Consider the following 19,484-nt stretch of genomic DNA (forward strand, 5'->3'; position numbering starts at 1 on the left):
TACAAAACAAACCAAAAAAAGACAAAAAAGAAAAAAATGAAAAAAAAGCATGAGTAAATACATCTCTATAACCTGGCAACTTGCAAGCAAAAAAAGAAAAAACACACAATTATACTTAAACTGGACTTGATATAAATACCATGAAGTTGATTTTCAAAAGGATCAGATTTTCTCAGAGCTCTGTGAACAGATCTGACGATTTTTCCTACGGCTGAGTTTGCAGAACTTTTGAAAATGCTTATCAGTTCAGGAAAAATGAATTGTGTTTTTTGTAGGTTAGTGTTTTGGTTTCGGAAGGGTTTCGAATTGAGAGTTTGGTTTTTGTTTTTTTTTTTTTTAATTTTGTTAGAGGCTTTTTTGCTGAGGGTTTTCTGGATTTGGGTTTGGTTATTTTTTTGTTTTGCTTTTCTTTTGTAGTCTTATTTTTCAAATGAAACTATGTATATAGTGTAAATGCACCTTGATAGATTCCAATCTCTTCTCAAATCTGTTCCAGGAATAATGGGAAAGAGAAAAATACTTATAATACAGAGCATAAATGAAGGCAGATGTTGATGTTGAATGTAATGGATATAATAAATACACGGTTTTAACAGCTCCCAAATATGTGAACACAAAGGAATGGAAAAGCTGCCTTTTAAAAGGAAGAAGAAAGAAGCAGACATTAAACCCTAAATTGCAAAGGTGTAATTTCAAAGAGACAGTAAAATCTACCTCCTCCTCTATGTCAGTGACTAAAAGTTTAAGCAGTGAATGCTGACACTCCACCCTCCCTTTCCTCCACCTCAGTTTTGAAGCACTAACTTTGAACACTTTGACATTTACCTCTCTGCCTTTGCTTTAACAGTAACAGAAGTGCACTCTTAAAGGAGGAAAAAGTGTCTTTAAAAATCTCAAATGCATAATAATAATTCTTGCACTTATTCCTTTGCAGCTGAGCAGAGCCATTTACATAGTCCACTAAACACTGTTTAGTAAACACAAGAGTGCTTCTATCTTACTGCCCTTGTAAAACCAAGACAGGGGTTCTGTTTTTAGTGCACACTCTGGTTCAGCATTAATCCTGTTTTATGTTGTTCACACCTGCTGCTGACTAGCAGCCTGCTGATGGGTTGTGGTTTGTGCCGCTCCCAGACAATCCTCACCAGCTCCAACAAAAAACTTATCACTAAAGTGGAAACAGAAACCCAACTGCTGTGCAAAAACTGTAAAAGGCAAGAAAGAGCTGACATTCCTGCTTCCTTTTCCTTACTCCACTAATCCAAACTGCTCAAATTTAAAGCTAATGTTTAAGTGTACATGCTTACATTTAGTCCTCATTCCTAGGTTTTTTAGGAGTTCTTCTCCAGATAGCAAATCTTAGAGACAAATGTCATGGGCACAACCTTTATAAATATATGCTGTGTAACTCACCTTTTCCTTTGTGCCTAATAAAATAACAGGCTTTGCTCTAACAGAAGTACTGAATGCTGATAATGCACCCTTTTGTGAACCTTTACAGGAATAGGCTTTTGCAGATTAAAAAAACAAAAATAGTAACTCTTTTCAACATATTTTCACATGAAATTCAAGATATTACTGTTGCAGAAATTAGATTTTGTTTCTTAATCACAACACTAATCCCCATACAAGCATTGATTAAAAAAAATGCCATGAAGTCACACCTATGGCTTTGTTTGTACAGAAAATTGAATGCTTTATCCAAGACAATAAAGTGATCTGTGATTAAAGGAATAGGTCTGAAATTACAAAGTGTGCACAGCCAAGAAGAATAAGAAACTCAAGGGAAGCAACCTAAATGAAAACAGAAATCTTTTGTTTGGTGAACACATGGAAGCAAAATGTGCATAGAGGTCAGGGACAGAAATCATGTGCCTATTAACCAACTCAGACTCAGATGGAGGCACTTATCTACAACAGTTTTGCACTAGAATTGTCTCTAAAATGGAGGGCAGTACATGGTACCTTCACACCCACTTTATGGTACTCTTTATATGACTAAAATAACAAACAAGCATCAGAATATTTGGAGAGCAAACATTATCTCCTCTATTCTGTTATGCCATCTTGGCCTACTTCTTTCTACAAAGAAAAAAATGATTCCTGTCCAAAAGCCAAGTTCCTATATCTCCTAAACACTATACACACCTTTTTATAAAAAAAATGTTGGTTGGAGGCCAGTCAAAGCAATTCTCCATCTATTAAAATTTATTTTGTATCTCATAGTCAAAGACACGCTGAGTGACCCTTGGTGATGTCTGAATTCCTCATAGGAGCACCAAGGTGTTTCTGCATATATGTAAGAATGTGACATGCATCACACAGACAGGTATTACATGTTACAGCTCTACACTCCAAATTCATCACCAGAAACAAACCAAGATAAATCAATCAATATGTAAATTCAGCATTTTAACCTCTCTTGCAATTCAGATGTAAAACCAAGAAAAAAAGGGGTCAGTCTCACTTTTGTCTTACCATCTCCATCTGAAGGATTTCTGCCTTCTCTTTAGGCAATCCAAGGCTGAAGATATGGGCATAATGCCAACACTGCTTTTAAGCTCACACAGAAAATATTATGGGATAATCTTAGTATTTCCTGGTCACAGTTTCTTAGGCAACTCTATGCTGGTGCAAATGTCACATCCTGGCAGTGAGTCCTTGAACACAGGCTCCACTTCTTGATTGATTTATTTTAAAATACTACCAAATCATTCATTTTTAACAAATCAATTACAGAGACTGATCCAAAACCTGCTAAAATGAATGGCATTCTTTCCATTTAGTCTTGAATCAGCCCACTATCAGTAGAAGTGAAAGATGTCTTCAAACAGATACTAGCAAGACCTTTGCAGCAGACTGTCCTTCTTGCCTTGGAAAATCTTTCCTAAGTTACCTAACAATGGCACAAAAGCCCCATGTTAATTTTGTCAAACAGCTGCATCTGCAGTATTCCTGTTCCAGCATTACCTAATGCACAAGTATTAAACGTTTCTTTTTTTAAATTAGGGGGGATAAAAAAAGGCAGGGGGAAGAATCCCCACCCCAGTCATCCATCAAGTGTACATCCAGGCCACTGCTCCTGAGAAATTTAATATATGCTAAAGAGATACAAAAAGACATAAAAAGCTTTCAGAAGTAAAAACACTTCAGAAGCTAGATTTCAATATTGCCAAGCAGGGTTTTTGCCAGATTATAAAGTTAACTTAAGTGCCAGGATACTGCATTTCAGAGGTGGCAGCAGCAGCCTACATATTGCCTGTATTAGTGGCTGAAGTGTATTGCTGATTCCAAAGATAGACTATCATCATCTGTGGGGGAGAATAAATAAATAAATAAATAAATAGAAATTGGCATTCCCTACCAACCTTGCTACCTGCTGCCTTGAAGCACTCTTTTCAAGTGCAGCCTCCGCAGGAAAAAAAAAAAAAAAAAAAAAGTTAAGACTACTTTATTTTGATTATAGTGCTTTCCCCAGGCAGGAATTTTTATTTCAGTTAGAATCTTTAAACCATTACATTTTCAGTGATGCATTTTTATATTTACAGTTGACATCTTCATAGAAGAATGAAACCTTTGAGCAACAGCTTTAAAGCATGAAGGTTGCCTGCAGTAAGTACTTAAATTATTTTACACCCAAATGGAGCCAGTTGTTTTTAGCTAAAATTTAATAAACCTTAAATCAATGACCTTTCTTTTACGGAAAGCTCGCACTTGGGAAAACTAACTTTCCTAAGAAACATTTTTGGTGAATAAATGCCAAACAAAGGGCTATTTAAATCTGGACATTGTCTCAATTTATAGCTTGTGAACATTCAGTTCCTAAATTCCCGGCTGCTACTTAATGTATAGAACAGCAGAGCTTTGGTTTAATCATATATCATTGATTTCAAAGTGTCACAGTGATCTCATTGACAGTAATCAATAATAATTCAAAATCAATCAAATATGCTCTTGCACTATCATTCATCAAATTTGAATATCCCAGAATTAACTGTAGGCATGTGAAAGAAAAAGAACCAAGAAATAAAATTTAAAAAGGGTACAAAAATACAAACCAGCAAACTTTTGAGAAAATAATAGTGCATCTGAGCATGCTTCATGCCTGCTGGGGTAAGTTAATGATGAATCATACCTTGCCCTCCCAGCAAATACTCTGAGATATGTTCTTTTTCAAACATGAAAATACTCAGCAACTGAAGGCAGCGGACACACTAGTACATGATCAAGCATAATTTTATAAACAGCCATGTTACATGCCAAATATTAAATGTGCTGCCAGTATATTACAAATTGCACAAGTATGTTACACTGTGAAGCACTGCACATTGTAAGCTAGCCCCTGCACTTCACAAAGCAGGAAAGGATAAAATTGCTGCATTTCTGTACCAAAAGCATGAATAGATGTAGCCACTTATCAAAAGAGCTGTTATTGTTGCCGAGGACTCCTCTCTCAACACATTCACCTGTAATTTTGTCAAGGTAATAAATCCTTCCATTCATTACAGCACACTCAAAAGCACCCTGCTATTTAATTTAAATGGAAAAAAGGCCCAAAGTGTCTAAAACATTTACTTTTGCTAATGTAGAAGTGCTGGCATTTTACTTCATTCCTGATAAGCCGGTGCCAATGGATGTGATTATTCTTTTCTTATTCAAAGCATATCAGTAGTTCAAAAGCACTCTCAATCTTATCAGGTGTATGAACAGCACAGTTACTGAAAACAGTTTGTACTGCTCCTCTCTCTTTCTGCCAGGCTATCAGATAAACCCAACTAACTAACTGTATTTACACACAATCAAACATAAGCTGTGTCTTCAGCACACTGTAGCCTGCTTCTGGCATGTCACAGGTTTTCTGCTTGACATTGGTTGCAATTAAAACAGCAGCAGTGAATTAGCTTCAAAATACAAAAATACGGTTTCTCCAGAGCGCTTAACACAAAAGGGACGTAGGGAGGAAAAAATGAGAAAAATTTTGTGAACAATAATCACTTCCATCTCAATATTTCACAGGTGTTTATCTTACTTATTTCTATAGGTATTTACAGCAGTATTTATCTGGTACTACTTGGAAAAGAGCATGGAAGCAATAGGTTTCAAATACATTCAAAACAGACCTGACACAGGCCTTACCAGCAGAAAAACAATATTTTCTAATTGCTTTTTTGTTTATTCTGTTCTCCTGTCCTCTAAGAATTGTCTCTGATTTGCAAAGGGTGAAAAAGTGAAAGAAAGAAAGGAAAATGGTTACAGTGTCTGAAGGCGTTTAAATACCTTTATGGGTTTTGTCCGGAACAAGACGGTGATTTCTCAGGATCCAGCCTTCACCTGGCACTACAAGACCCACCACAAAAACAAAACAAAAAACCCCCCACTCTCCCCCAGACAAGCCTCTCGGCAACTCTCCTTTTCATTCAGTGTCTCGGACACAGAATTTTCAGTGCTAACTGCTGAGGAATGACAGCAGACCAGCTACTTCAGAAGAGCCATGGCTTTGAAGGTTTCACCTGCCATGGGGAACAGGCACAGCGTTCTTTCCATCCTCCTTGGCGTGACAGCGCATTCCCGGGACGAGCGCAGCATTGGAAGAGTTAAACCTTAACCTGGCTGGGCGCTCTCAGCCTGCTAAATGAAAACTTCTGGAAGGCCAGGAGAAATCCTGAGTTTCGGCTCTTTGATTAATTACAGCCTTCCTTGGAAGCCGGAGGCTCCTTCCCGCCGGCCCTGCCATGGCAGCCCTTCCCCAGAACCTGTGATGGAGCAGCTAAGGGCAGGCCCGTGCCACCACCTGAGCCCATCCCGCGCCTCTGCCACGGCTGCCGGCGCAGAACCAGCCGTCCCCGAGATGCGTGGCAGAACAATGAGCCGAGCCAAGCCAAGTGTGCAGCGCCGGCTCGCGCGGCCGAGTGGCGTTTCTCCATCTGTGACACCGGGCCCGGTGATTGATGGCACAGGTGCCATTCGCACCCAATGTCAGCCGCCCCCAGCATCAGGAGAGCTGTGGGGTGGCCCTGGATGTCACTGGGGAATCCCAGTGTCACCCCTTCAGTGCCCAGGGGAACAGCTGGATACAGACGTGGCGTTTCGTGCCACTTGGGAACAGCTCGCCTGCCCCGCCATGGTGGTGGCTGCTATGAGAACGCTGCCAGGGAATTCTTTCACTGATGGGAAAGTGAATGTAATTCAACAGAGAAAAACTTGCATTCACAGAGCATTCAACTACCATGGTAAGGGCTGAAAAAAAACCCCACTTTTTGATGTAAGAATTTTACCATTCCTCAAAGATAGTTTTGCTAGCAATATATAAGCATTTGCTTTGGAAACGCACTCTAAATCTGTTTGATGGCAGGTGGGTTTTAGCGTTTTTTCTAACTTGATGTTTTTCCTTTCTCTTTTTCCCCCCTTAAAAGTAAAAAAAAGGAGAAAGCCTCACAAACTTGCTGAAATTAATCCCTATGAAAACTATTTTAGCATTAATACTTGCCAATTGAGTATATCGTAGTTCACCTAAAGCAATAAAATACCAACTTAAACATAAAGGGACACTGGCATTCATCCTTCATAAAGACAGGAACCAATTTCTACAAAAATTGAAGACAGAAAAAAATTAAAAGTAAATAAAGGATACAAAGAAAATGGCTTGATTCTTTTTCTTACATTTTCAATATATGGAGAACTAAACAAACTGCCAGTAGTACTCTGCAAAGCATACATAAAAGAGTATGATTTCACCTTTTTAGTTACCTACTGTTTTTACTAGATTTTTCTGTTTTGTATTTCCGTGTGAGATTGAAAAAAGCGTTTCTTCCAAGAACAGTTCTAGAAACAAACCCAGAAATAGAGGGAAAGGGGAAAAGAGCAGCAATATCACAGATAAGAATGGACTGAATATAACAAGTCATCCCCCTCCCCACCCATCCTGGCACCTTTACATGGGAAGGAATTTCAAAAATACTTAGGAACAAGCTAGCAGTATATTTTAGATATGACTTTTTCATTTCACTCACCAGCATCTCTACATCTACAGGACTTTAAATTGTTTCATATCTAGCTGGCTTGGGGGGCCGGAGGGCATGTGTGCACATACGGCTGGCTTAAAATATTTTAATTAGATTTTTAGGGTTTTTAAAATTTTGTTTCTTTAAAGTTAGGGTTTTTTTCTAAGGCCATTCAAAACAAGCAACAGTGACTCCACATCATCTCATTCTAACTTGCCAAAGCCATCAATCTCTGATCACACCTATTAGAATCTCACTGTAGCCAACACTACATTTTGCGACAGCTTGACCAGTTGTTTAAGGAAAGAGTGTGTGATGGAGCAAAGCTAAATCGACACATCTGTGATACTTCTGACACCCCTCAGCATGGCTAATATTAATTTGTTTTCTTTGGCTAGGTAAGTGCTGCCAAAACACATTATATATGGTATGTAGTTCCAATCAAAATGATGAAAAGGAGATGTGCAGGGGCTATTTTTTTTTTGCTTACAGCAACATGAAAACACAGAGAGTGGTAAGAGACATCTATGCTACACTACTGAGTAGTAACTTTAAAAACCTCTAATCACTTTATCTTAAAGTTTGGTTTCAGAATACAACCCTTTAAGAGAATCTGCCCTCCCATATAAAGACAGCAGCTCAAAGATGCAAAGGATTTTTACTCAGGAAAAGAGAAAATAATTTTCATTGTATGATTAAAGGATATAGGGGTGCATAGGGGTAACTAATTGCATTTCAGCAGGCTACCATATAAATAAATGTGCACAATTCTGTACAAGGATATTATAAATGTCTTGATTAAAATGAGGACAAGAGCCTTCTATTTCACACACCCCACTATACTAACTTAGTGTACAGCAATCCTCCTGCAATTTCATACTTACGGTCCTGTACTAGCATCACAAAATATTACAGTTTGCGAGATTCTTTTTTTTTTTTGTTTTTCATTTGCCTTGTAAATAATTTTGATCTAAATAAGAAAATTTCATTTAGATGACATAAAAATTCAGGATGGTGACCCACGGTAAGAATAAGACTCTCAGCGGTACAGAAAAACAGCACATGCTTGTCTTATACTCTGCAAAAGTACTTTTACTGCTCTAACTTTCATTAGGCTGCTAATAGACAATTTTCTAGCAAGTATAAGAAGCTGAAATGAAAAAATAAATATTTCAATTTTAAAAGAAATGGGTAACGATGCTCTGATTAAAAAGCAGTGCTACTTAAAAGAGCAAAATAATTGGAAATTAGATAAGATTCCCTTTGATGCAAACCTGCTATATTAAGGAACAGCAAAGAGAAAAGCCCTTCTTTGTTTGAAGGAAATACAAATTAATTGGAAAACATTACAAGCATTATGTAAACAAACCCAAGAGATTTAAAGCTTTTGTAACACAGAAAATACATAAATTGTTTCATAAGAGAGGGAAGTCAAAAGGCAATAGCCTATAGAAGTTACTCTCCAAAGTGCTACTGAAAAAGCAATACCGAGTCCTTTAAAAAATAATTAAGCAATACTATTGGAAATAGCAGTATACAATTCAGTTTAATACTTTTCTTTAATGTTTCATAATATTTTTACTTCTGGACAACAGAACCATAACAAAAGAAGAAAACAAAAACCCCACAATTATAGCACTTCTCGAGAGGACTAAGGACCATTAAAACTGCATATGTATTTGCATATATTTTTGTCTGATGACATCATGATGTATGCTAACAACCATATGCAGGAGGCTTCCCCCCCTAAAAATAATTATATTCTTTAGCTGTAAATATAACTGTGTGTCTATTATATTTAGCTGAAAAAATAAATCTCTGTTTGACAGCCAAAACTTATAGAAATGTGAATAAATATTAGACTTCCCATTTACTTGAAAGAGAAAAAAATTATTAAAAAAATACAGCATCTTTTAAAACCAAAACTGTGAGTATAATATAAAACCTGCTAGATTACATGGAGAATCTGATACAAAATGAGGTGTAAATACTTTACATTGCTGGCCAACTCTCTCCTCATGGATAAGAAAAAACCCACATAAAACCACATAAAGGCAGCTGCTTATTGACAAGCAACTGCACAGAGGGAAGTTATACAGCTCTGCATATATTTATACTTACTGTGTACATGTCTGTGGCTAACACACAACAATAGATGCACACTGCCAAAACTGCATAAGGAACACACTATACACCTGGAACACACACAGAGGTATGCATATAAACATGTTTGAACGCAGCACTTGCTGTGCACAGGCAGAAGATTTCACACAAAACGCAAACACACGGAACAAAACCACATGCGTACATGCTGCCACAGACACGACTGTGCACGTATGACTCCCTAAGTCAAGCCTAAAAGACGATACACGAAATGTAAAAGAACATGTAATAAGTGGAGTGTCAAGCTGCAGCGACTGTTGGTGTCATCCCTGCACTATCAAACGTACATATGAGTATGATTGGAGACAGAGGGGCTAAATATTTCACTGTCAGAGCATGTCGAGAAATGCAATTCATTTCTCTCTCATGTGCTTTAGGACAATGACAATTTAATACAAGGCCAGTGGATGTAAAAGAGATAAAAACTGAACAAACTGGCCCAGCATAATCACAGATTTCCTCTAGAGAGCTCGGTAGCATGAGGCTCATATGCACTTGTAACGGATCAACATTTTATTGTTTCTTCCCTCCATGAATTTGCTGTGAAAAAGAATTCATAGCAAAGCTTATCTTATAGACAGAGGCTACTTCAGGCTTCAATAGGAGCAAGAATTCCTTTCATATTTTTCCTCCTACTTCTCCTATACATTTCACGTATTCTAAGCAGAAAAAGTAATTATTTTATATACTTCCTTGAAAGATTAAATAAGCATTTTTTTTTCATTCCTACTTATATATCCACAAAGGTGCAAGCAACCTCCCTGCAGGCCCAGTGCCAGTCCTTTAAAACCTGTTCTGTAAAACGAATAATCTTGTCACTTATCCATTAAAATATTATATTTTCATACCATAATTTTTCTATCTTTGTAACTTTGTAACATACAGAAATTGCATCATTGAGTGTGGACTGACCTATCTGTGAGAATAAACACATCATACTTTTTAGCTACTCTAAGCAAAGTGGGCTTCAAGTATTGTTAAATATTATCATAGACAAGTTACCTTCTCTATTTGATGAATAGCACCATGTATTTGAAATTAATTGCAAAAGTAGGGTTGGCTAATGAGGTGGCCCTTATCTTTTCTCAGCAGTGCAAGCACAAGTATTTTTCTGCTGGCTCAATATTTTTAAATGCCCAAAGTGCTATTAAGTAAGTTGAAATCTGATTAAAATATGAACGTTAAAATATGCACAACAGCTAATGCAGCTACACAAAAAAAACTAAGCTAAGAAAATTTTTATCTCTTTTCTTATCATTAAGCATGTGTTTTGAAAAATAATAATTAAATAAATTGTTCCCTACAGATTCTCACAGTTGTTTTGCTTCCCGTTGGCATCTCTGAGAACAGTTTGTTAAGACAATAGTTATTCTTTATTATGGAACTATGGGAATGACGCCCTTCTACCTGCCTCAGTTTAAAAAGAAATTTGTAGGAAATGTTAAAGCTTAAGGTCTGTCAGAAAAAGGACAGCTATTCTTAGGAAAAAACAGGGGAAAAGAGGACAGGAAAAACGATCAGCCATTCGAGAGAATTAATGGATATCCACAAGGGCTTTGCTAATAACATGGGTTAATTACCGCTGCAACGCACCAGGCTCAGTAAATAAAAGAGCACAACCATAAACACATTAAAATGAGCACCCATCACTAGAAGAGGGGTAAGCCCCAGTAAAGGAAAATCTGCCAGACAGACATTTCAGCACAAACCCTTTATAGTTTCTGCAGGATTCAAAAACTTGCCAGCAGTGTAGCAGAACCAAAAGAGCAAAGCTCTGCGACCGGAAACAGGGAGGGAAGAAGGGAGCAAGGCCTGTCTGCTCCAGGGGAGAGCCCAGGCAGGGGCTGTGCGCCCACCCAGGGCTCTGTGCCACCCCACACGCTGGGGACCCCCGGGAGCACCAGCCTGGGGCTTCATTTCTCAGGAACAGCTGGAACAAGCTATCTAATAAGACAAACGGGCGAGGTTAAAGACCTTCAGAGCCTGGAGAAACCGTGGAGCGGAATCAAGTGCTGCTTCCCACTTCACAAAGAAGCGTTCTTCAGTCTGCCCCTTTCCTGCCTTTACAAATGAAAGACACTTCTAAAAAAATTCTTCAGCAATTTGAGGTTATGCCAAAATACTCTGAAGAGTGAAACTGACATAAACTCTTTTATGTTTAGCACATAATCACCCTGCGCACAAGCAAACACACAAATATATGTACATGTGAGCAACACACACACACTCATATTCATCCATACACAAACACAACTGGCCAGACTCACAGGGTGACTCCACAGACCATTCCCACATCACAACATGAGAATTAAAACATACAAAACATGTACACCGACCATCACAGCACTGAAGTACTCACACGATGTGGCACCTACGTCCACTTTCTAAACGTTACAGCCATTCTACACAACCTTTATTTCTCGTCATCCGCGTATTCTATCACTTCTGTTGTAAGATGAAAATCTATGAACGGGAACAGATGAATTTGTTTCACATTTAAACACTGTTGCATGTTTTTAAACGGAGAAACTGAGAAAGCAGCTACACTTTCAAATGAATGTGAAACACAGTGAGCCACAAAACACAAATGTACATAGCGCGCAGAAGCTTTCTGGAGTTACAAATCTCCTCAATTTTCTATGTTTGACATTCAGAGACCATGTTCAAATTTTCTAAACTACTGCTGTTCTCTCTCCTCCCTACCCCCCCTGCTTTTTTGGAGTGTTTCAATTGCCTTTCCTTCTTCCAACAGCTGTGACAACTGTTAAAACAGTCGGTAAAATTAAGTCCGCTCTATAATCCTTTAGTCAACGTTACATTTTAATCAGAGGTTGAAGGAGATTTCCCGTTATGAACACAGTGATTCATTTAAAATTATTAAACTGACACATATGTCAAAATGAGCAGATATATTTATTGCATCTGTTATTTTATTAACTATTAGTAATTATTAGTGCTATTGTTATTGCTGAAAGAGCAAAAAGCTAAGACTGCAGCTGGCTTTAAGTTATTGCATTCTTTAACAAGCTCTGCCTTAAAATCAAAGCATACCTAGTGATGGTCAGACAGATGTCTGTGCACTCCCAAAATGTTCGGACAATTTTTAGCTTGAATCCTCTCTACCCTTATCCATAAGAACTGCAGAAACTCCTACATCTATTTGTATGTCTTTATGCTTACATGTGCCTATGCATGTTACAGAATGTATCAAATCACAGATATTAACAATGTGTAAAACTCCAGTGTTTATTGATTGAGAAGGAGAGGCAGGTATATTTCTGAATGTTAGTTTCTTCTCTGTATCCACTGAATCCCACATGCCTCCAGACCTGCACTGAGACAATATATTAAGAGTGTTTTGAGACGACTTTTAATTGAGTCAGAGGAAGAAAAAAATTAGTTTGAATCTTGCATCAGAGCCAAAAAGACATGTGCCCCGATTTCATTTAAATGCATCTACTCTAAGAGGCTTATCTAAACTAATCATTCAAATTAGCCGTAAGAAGGTAAATTCAAGAAAGCTCCTTTGGTGGGGGGGGGGGATTGTGAAACACCCACCAAAAAAAAAAAAAAAAAAAAAAAAAAAAAAAAAAAAACCCACAACCATAAAATACTCAACTTATGATCTTTATATGTATTTTCTGAAAAACGTGTCACTGTTAGTAAGAGCTGTGGAAACTGCATTCTTACATTACGAAGCTGTCTTACACTACATACAGTGCGCTGACCTATAAGCCATAGCTGAGAGGGCACCCTACCTCTGTCTATTTCCTTCTCTTTACCCCCCAAAACACTCCAGCGGCTTTTCCCCGCGTCCCCTTCCCAAACTGTACTCCTGCCAGCCAGGCTATTTGCTACTCCCCATCTTATTTCCCTGACAAGCGACCACAGCGATTCACTTTTCATGCCTGGCTTAATTACCAGCAGCCCTGCACAGCGCAGGCAGTAAGGACAGCTAGTGGGCATCTACCTCTAGTACACTGTCACCTCCCGAGCAGCCTCTCCGCGGCGGTGCCGGCCGCCGGCCGGGGCTGCTCCTCGGCGCGCCCGCCACCCCGGCCTAACGCCGGGACACAGCGACCGAAGTGGCTCGACACGGAGAAAAATGGACCGCTGGCAGCTCCCGTGATATACTAATATTCAATCCCGGCTGCGGGCTGAAATCAAGTTCAGGAGCCGCTCCTCAGCCCCAGACCGCCCGGTTCTGTTTGGGCGCCGCGCTTTCCGCCGGAGTCGCTCCGCCAGGTAGCTGAGAAGTGCCAGCCAAGAACTGCGGCTCCTCAAAAAGTGCGCTCGGCCGCCTTCCGCGGGGAGCGGCGGGCGCGGGCAGGGACACGCCGAGCCGATGCCCCGCGCCGCCTCCCCTGCCGCTGCCGCCGCGGTCCGGAGCGGCGCCCCCCGGCCGGCAGGGCGCTCGCACCGCACGGGCACCGCGCCGCCGGCCGCTCCCGCCCGCCGCCGCCGCCGGAGAGCCGCGCACCTGTCAGGCGGCGAGCGCCGGGGCGGCCGCGGGGCCGGGCGCTCGCCCGCTCCAGCAGCGCTCCCGCCGGGCGCCTCCCGCCCGGCCCCCCCCACGGCGCGCAGCGGCCGCGCGGTGCCCCGGGCCGGCTCCCGCCCGCGGCCGCGGCGCAGCGTTACCTGCAGCGGCGTCTCAGGCGCCTGTCATGTTTTGGGGCAGGCGGCGAGCGGCGGTGGGGTGGGGGCGGGGAGCGGTACCTACTCTTCCTCGTAGTGCAGGGAGAGCGGCTCCGGCAGGCAAAGTTCTACCGAATCCATGTGCGCCCGGCGACCATCCTCCGTGCGCCCCCGCGGTGAAAGCAAAGTTTCCGTGGCCGAGCGCCGCGCACTTGGCACGGGCGCGCTCCGGGCGCGGCGGCGGCGGCGGGCGGGGACCAAAAGCTCGCCCGCGCGCCTAATCAAGGACTTAAAGCCCCGCGCGGCGCTCATGAATATGCAGCAGGGCCGTACATATGCATGCCCCGGCCCGGGGGGACGGCCGATTGGTGCGGCCGCGGCCAATCAGGCGCCGGGGGCGCCGCGGCGGCCCGGCGCGCGGGGCGCGCGGCAGGTAGAGGGTGGGGACGGGGGAGCGGCCTGAGGCGGCCTGAGGCGGCGGCCGGGGCAGAGCCCGCGGGCGTGCCGGACCGACCGACACACCGACCGACCGACCGACGGACGGGCGGGGGCTGCCCGCTCCGCTTCCCGCCCGGCCCCAACTTCGGCAGGTACCTTGGCAGGCTCCCGGTTAAGGACTGCGCGCAAAGGTAGAGGATGAAGTTCGCGCCGCCGCCGCCGCCGCCGCTCGTGGCGTCTCGCTGTGGCGGCAGCCGCGCTCGGCTCCCGGCGCGCTCTCCTGAACGCCGCTTCCCTAACCTTTGGAACTGCTCGGCGCCGGGGAAAAGCAAATAATTATAACGCCAAGCGCAGCCTGCCGAAGCCTCTGGGTAACTCAACTTTTCATTGTCGTGCGAGTTGCTTTTGGGGGGAAAGGGGAGGGGGAGCGGGCTGGAATTTGACTATGTATATATTATATTATATTGTACATAAGAACATAAAAATTATGCAGCTATGTAATACAGATATTTATAATTTCCTATTTAAAAATTAAAACTTTCCTTTTCTACTTAGTTAAAAAAAAAAAAAAAGAAAAAAGACATTTCTAACAAAACGAGCACTCAAATCCAGTCCTTAACATAATGGGTGCAAGTGGGGGCGAATACAGGTACGCGTGTTCCTATACAACGTGGGGGGGTTTATTTACATACATATGTATAAAGCATATGCTCCTGTGCGCGTATTTGGATGTTTGGATGTGCATATTTAGAAATGAGAAAGAAAAGATCCAGAACTGATCAATTTCCTCCGTTAGTGTGCAGGGATTAGATGGACCAACTCAGCCTGCCTCATTTTAATGAGATAAGGGCTGCACGGGAGTAGCTCTGCATTAGTAAATCTGGGAGGGTGCCGAGACCTCTACAGTGCTTGGGGGTTTGGGTTTTTTGTAAAGTAAGTTTTGCTGAACTAAAAGGGCAATAAACACATACCCCTGTAGGCATGCCTGTATAAACATCACCAAGCCCGGTTCCAGCAAAACACTGCTTACAGCCAGCTCAGAGTTGTTCTCTGGCGTATGAAAGATTCCTGATTAAACTTGTTCCAACACAAAGAAAGTACTCAAATTTAGGGACATTATGGACACTGTTTGCACTGAAACACATGCACATATCCTGTTTTGAAAGTATCAGTAATAAATATGGGATGAAATTTTTTTTCTCAAAAGCTAGCACCTATATTTAATATTACAACTAAGGCACCATACATATTTTCCACGTTCAAAGCATTTCTGTGAAAACAGATGCAGGCTGTCTCTATCCAGAAAAAAAAAACAAACCGACACTGGAAAGACAATAATTTCTTAGAGTGAGCTCAACTCTTATAAAAATCTTTTGTGACTGAAGCCCTAACATAATGCAAATGGCAGTCTTTTAGATCAAAACAAATCAGTGCAAACCCTCAGAATGCAGTAATACTGTTCACAGAAATGCCCTCTCCAGATCTGTTTCACAGCATTTTACCAAAAAAAGAAAAAAAAAATACAGCAACAGAACCAAATTCCAACATACGTAGGTTCAATAGATATGTTTGTGTATGTTTACAGCAAGGAGATTCCACTGTTCTGTATTAACCTTACGTGAAGACTGGGCCTGCTTCCTACAAATCCAGTATAAATACTTGCAATTTTAGGAATCAGAACTCACACAGCAAAACTACAGCTCAGACTACTGTATAAAAGCAGGTAGTAAAAGCTTAATTACCAGTAGCATTATGCTGTCTATATTGTTAAATGTGAACTCTGTAATTAAGATGTAAATTTGCTTGTGAGCAGTGAATTAAAAAGCTCTGAAATGTAGAGTAAAATTTAAGTACTCTGTAGAAACATCAGGGACAAAAAAAAAATCAGTTTTTACCAAATTTTAAAACAGGAGGCATTAAATCACGTTGCTCTGTTAGAGCATCCTAAGTAACAATTTGATAAATGTGGATTTCAGAATCAAATCAAAACTTTAATATGATGTCTTTATGTATAGTTATCTGTATGACTATACAAACTCAAAATACAAGTCAAACTGATTTGCATGTGCACATGGGCAAAACATGCAAATACAAATATATTGTTTGTACTGAGTATCTCTGTAAATAGATTTATAAGTATATCAGTATGTCTATTTATAGATTTATACCCAAAATGTCTATTTTTCAATATTTTTATTCCAAAATGCTCTCAAATCTTTGCATGTATATATCTTCTTCTTATATAAAAATCAGCTATAAATGATTCTCTGTACATGTGTGATTTGATATGGTCACTTTTCTGTATTGCATTCCTTGGAATACACCCTCCTGAAAATCTGACAGCTAATCCATTTTGAAACTTACCAAGGCACAGGTTAGCTTCATTCCTACTTTTGTTCATTATCTCCTAAGATTTTATATTCAAGAGCTGAAACACGATGGTCCCTCCTTCTGTCATGGTCTGTCTTCCTCTGAGCCTTCATTTTCACGTTTCCACTACTAGAAGCTTGTTGTCCCCCACCCTCCTCTATACCCCCAAGTAATGCATTTTTCCTCTCCCCCTGTGAGCCATCACTAGTTTTCTATCAGGCATCTTTCATCCAAGCAAGCAGCTCTCTGCCCTGCCAGTGCTGCCTCTTGGAGAACCAGGAATATTGTGCTGCACTTTGCATGTTGATAAACAAAGCAGTTGGCTTCTTCCCCCAGGGACTGAAAGTGTCACCTCCACCAGACTGGGGCCTGGAATTCCAACTACATTCTTGAACTTGGGTTTCACAGTTACAGATCAGTTTGGGGAAAGTGGAAAAAAAAAAAACAAAAAAAAAACAAAAACAAAAAAAAAAAAAAAAAAAAAAAAAAAACACTAAGATAAGAAAGAGATTACAAATAATCTCAAACAGCAGCAAATAAACTGGGGCTAACTGTAGGTTCATTTTAAGCTCTTCTGCTGAAATAAATAAAAGCAGTGGGGGGGGAGGGGGGGGTAGAGAAAGCAATCCAGGTACCTGTTTACTGAATTTTATCAGGGGGGAATACAATAGGAACATGCATGCAAACACACATCTGCAATAACTTATCAAAATGTACAGTGCAAAATCTTACCACAAGGAGTCTGTACAAAGCAGTGGTAATGGAATGAAGAGAGGGGAAGGAAAAAATCGTCAGGAGTGCCCGTACCAGTCAAGGGGCAGCACCTACATTTCCATGTCTCTCTGTACATCTCATTTTTCCTGTGTGCCAAACAGTACATCTTTAAGCATATTCACATCTGAATACTACAGACATTTCAAGGCATCAGAAGAGCCAGATTCTTAAAGCACAACCACCTCAAGGCAACTGAAGTGAGGTTCAGTGGCACTTCACAGAAACCTCACAGTGCATTGTGTCAAATGTGTGTTTACCAAAAGGAGCAACAAGCTCAAGCCAGCAGGGAAGCAGCAAGAATATGAAAGTCTGGTAGCTGTGGAGGATTTATTTGGGAATAAGCACGCTTTAGATAAAGATTTGCAATATGCCATGGAGCCTTATTCAAAGTCCAGCTGGAAAATATTATAAAAAGTTTGAAATAAATACTGAAGTGTCACCAAATATGTGATTTTATTCACAAACACTCATTAAAGAAACACAACTCAGGTGTGATCTCTCTCAATGCTACATTGAAATTAACACTAGAACAGTATTGCCACTGTCTACTCCTCTTTTGTGCTTCTCATTGGAAGGCACTTGGTGCACCCCTGGATATGCTGCTAATGAATTAAAGAAACTAACGCCTCAGAAGTTCCAAATTCTGCTCACCTGTTTGTACAGAGTTGGACAAACGCTATCAAATTATTACTTGAAAGCCATCTGCTACTTCAGTCTGTACTTAGCATTAATTACTCTTTGTTTTGATCTTAGGGGGAACAGCTCACACAACACAATCTCTGATGCTCCTTAGAACTTTTCCACGGTGTGCTCACAAATACATGGAGCAAGGCTTTTAGCTTTTGCTGCTACATTCAGTCTCAGCACATAAAAAATGTCTCTGTGAAATAACAGCAATTGCCTTACCATGTTACTGAGCTACATTCAATTTATCTGGTCTCAAATAAATACTCCATATTTTCTCCTTGTTTTATTTTCAAGGGCATGGGTATGGGTATTTAAATGACTGCTTTCACTGGTACAGAATAGAATCTGTTCACACTGCTATAAATGAATATTATTCTCTTGACAAAACACCTTTTCCAAACCCTCTGACAAAATGAAAGGGGGAAAAAAAAGAAAAGAAAAAAAAAAAAAAAAGAAGGGAGCCGAACGCACATTGTCTGTCACCCACCAAAAAAGGTCTCCTCCCTAAAGATAATTCAGGCACACACTTCAATATGGATATCTCACTATTACCCCAAGCTCTTTTTTTAGTGTAAGTTTCTTCAGAGAAACTGAAGTGCATTACTGTCTCAGACAGCCAAGGATAAGATGACTGAGGGAATTCAGTTGCTCTGTTTAATTAATACAGGATTATTTCACTTTCATTTTGTGAAGCTAATAATATGACTGGTGGAATGTCAGTAAAAATTAAATCATAAACTAGTGCAGTACCAAAGGGAAAACTTACTTTAGTTATGGAGTATTCCCAGCAGAAATCTTGAAAATCTTATACATATTTACACTGATAAAATACCACATGTACTTCATGGGATACTGCAAGCTTCCTACTATCCTTGTGGCATGTATTTACAGAGCAAGAGTTAACATTTTGAGATTGTACATTAATAAATGAGTTGCAGTTGTATTGTTTCTTGAATGTTAAGCACCACACACTAAACGCAGGAACACGTTCAAGGTCAATGCCCTATTTTAGACCTTTTCAGCAGCTGTGATATTATGATAATCACACTTAAAATATTCCTATAGAAAGAGTAAATTAGTCCCTTTCACTTGAAGGATTATTATGATAACAAATCTGAAAGAGAACAAATTCAGATTTCTCTTTTTGTTTGTTATTTTTGTTTTGGTTTGTTTTGGGTTTTTTTTCTTTTTTTCCCAGCAATGCAATAAATTTCCTTCTTTTACTGTGATGGCTTTTCTATCCAGGAATTAAAACAAAACAAAAACAAACAAAAACCCAGAAAAAACCAAAACCACCAAACCCCAAACCTAAAACCCTAACACTTTATTCTGCACTTACATTACCTTTTGGTGTTTTTTTTTTTTTTTTTTTTTTATTTTTGGAGGCCTCACCTATGTAGAAATGCATTCCTTAAA

General features: G+C 40.4%; 1 protein-coding gene across 23 annotated transcripts in view; it reads right to left on the minus strand.

Annotated features, from left to right (window-relative positions):
* The window catches only part of ESRRG (estrogen related receptor gamma), a 388,458-nt gene that overhangs the window by 142,200 nt on the left and 226,774 nt on the right, over positions 1-19,484 (minus strand). Inside the window, exon 1 of one of the 23 annotated variants that reach the window (XM_056486398.1) lies at positions 14,394-14,616. The exons of 19 other annotated variants lie outside the window; for them this stretch is intronic. Coding sequence is in view for 1 of the 4 variants with exons in the window: in XM_056486383.1 (XP_056342358.1) it covers positions 13,885-13,940 (56 nt within the window). In the remaining 3 variants the exon portion in view is untranslated. Of the gene's footprint in view, positions 1-9,122; positions 9,178-13,880; positions 14,103-14,393; positions 14,617-19,484 lie in introns of those variants that run through there. 3 more of the 23 variants (XM_056486383.1, XM_056486396.1, XM_056486394.1) reach the window with 3 other exon arrangements.

Source organism: Oenanthe melanoleuca, chromosome 3 (assembly GCF_029582105.1).
Source record: "Oenanthe melanoleuca isolate GR-GAL-2019-014 chromosome 3, OMel1.0, whole genome shotgun sequence".
Lineage (NCBI taxonomy): Eukaryota > Metazoa > Chordata > Aves > Passeriformes > Muscicapidae > Oenanthe > Oenanthe melanoleuca.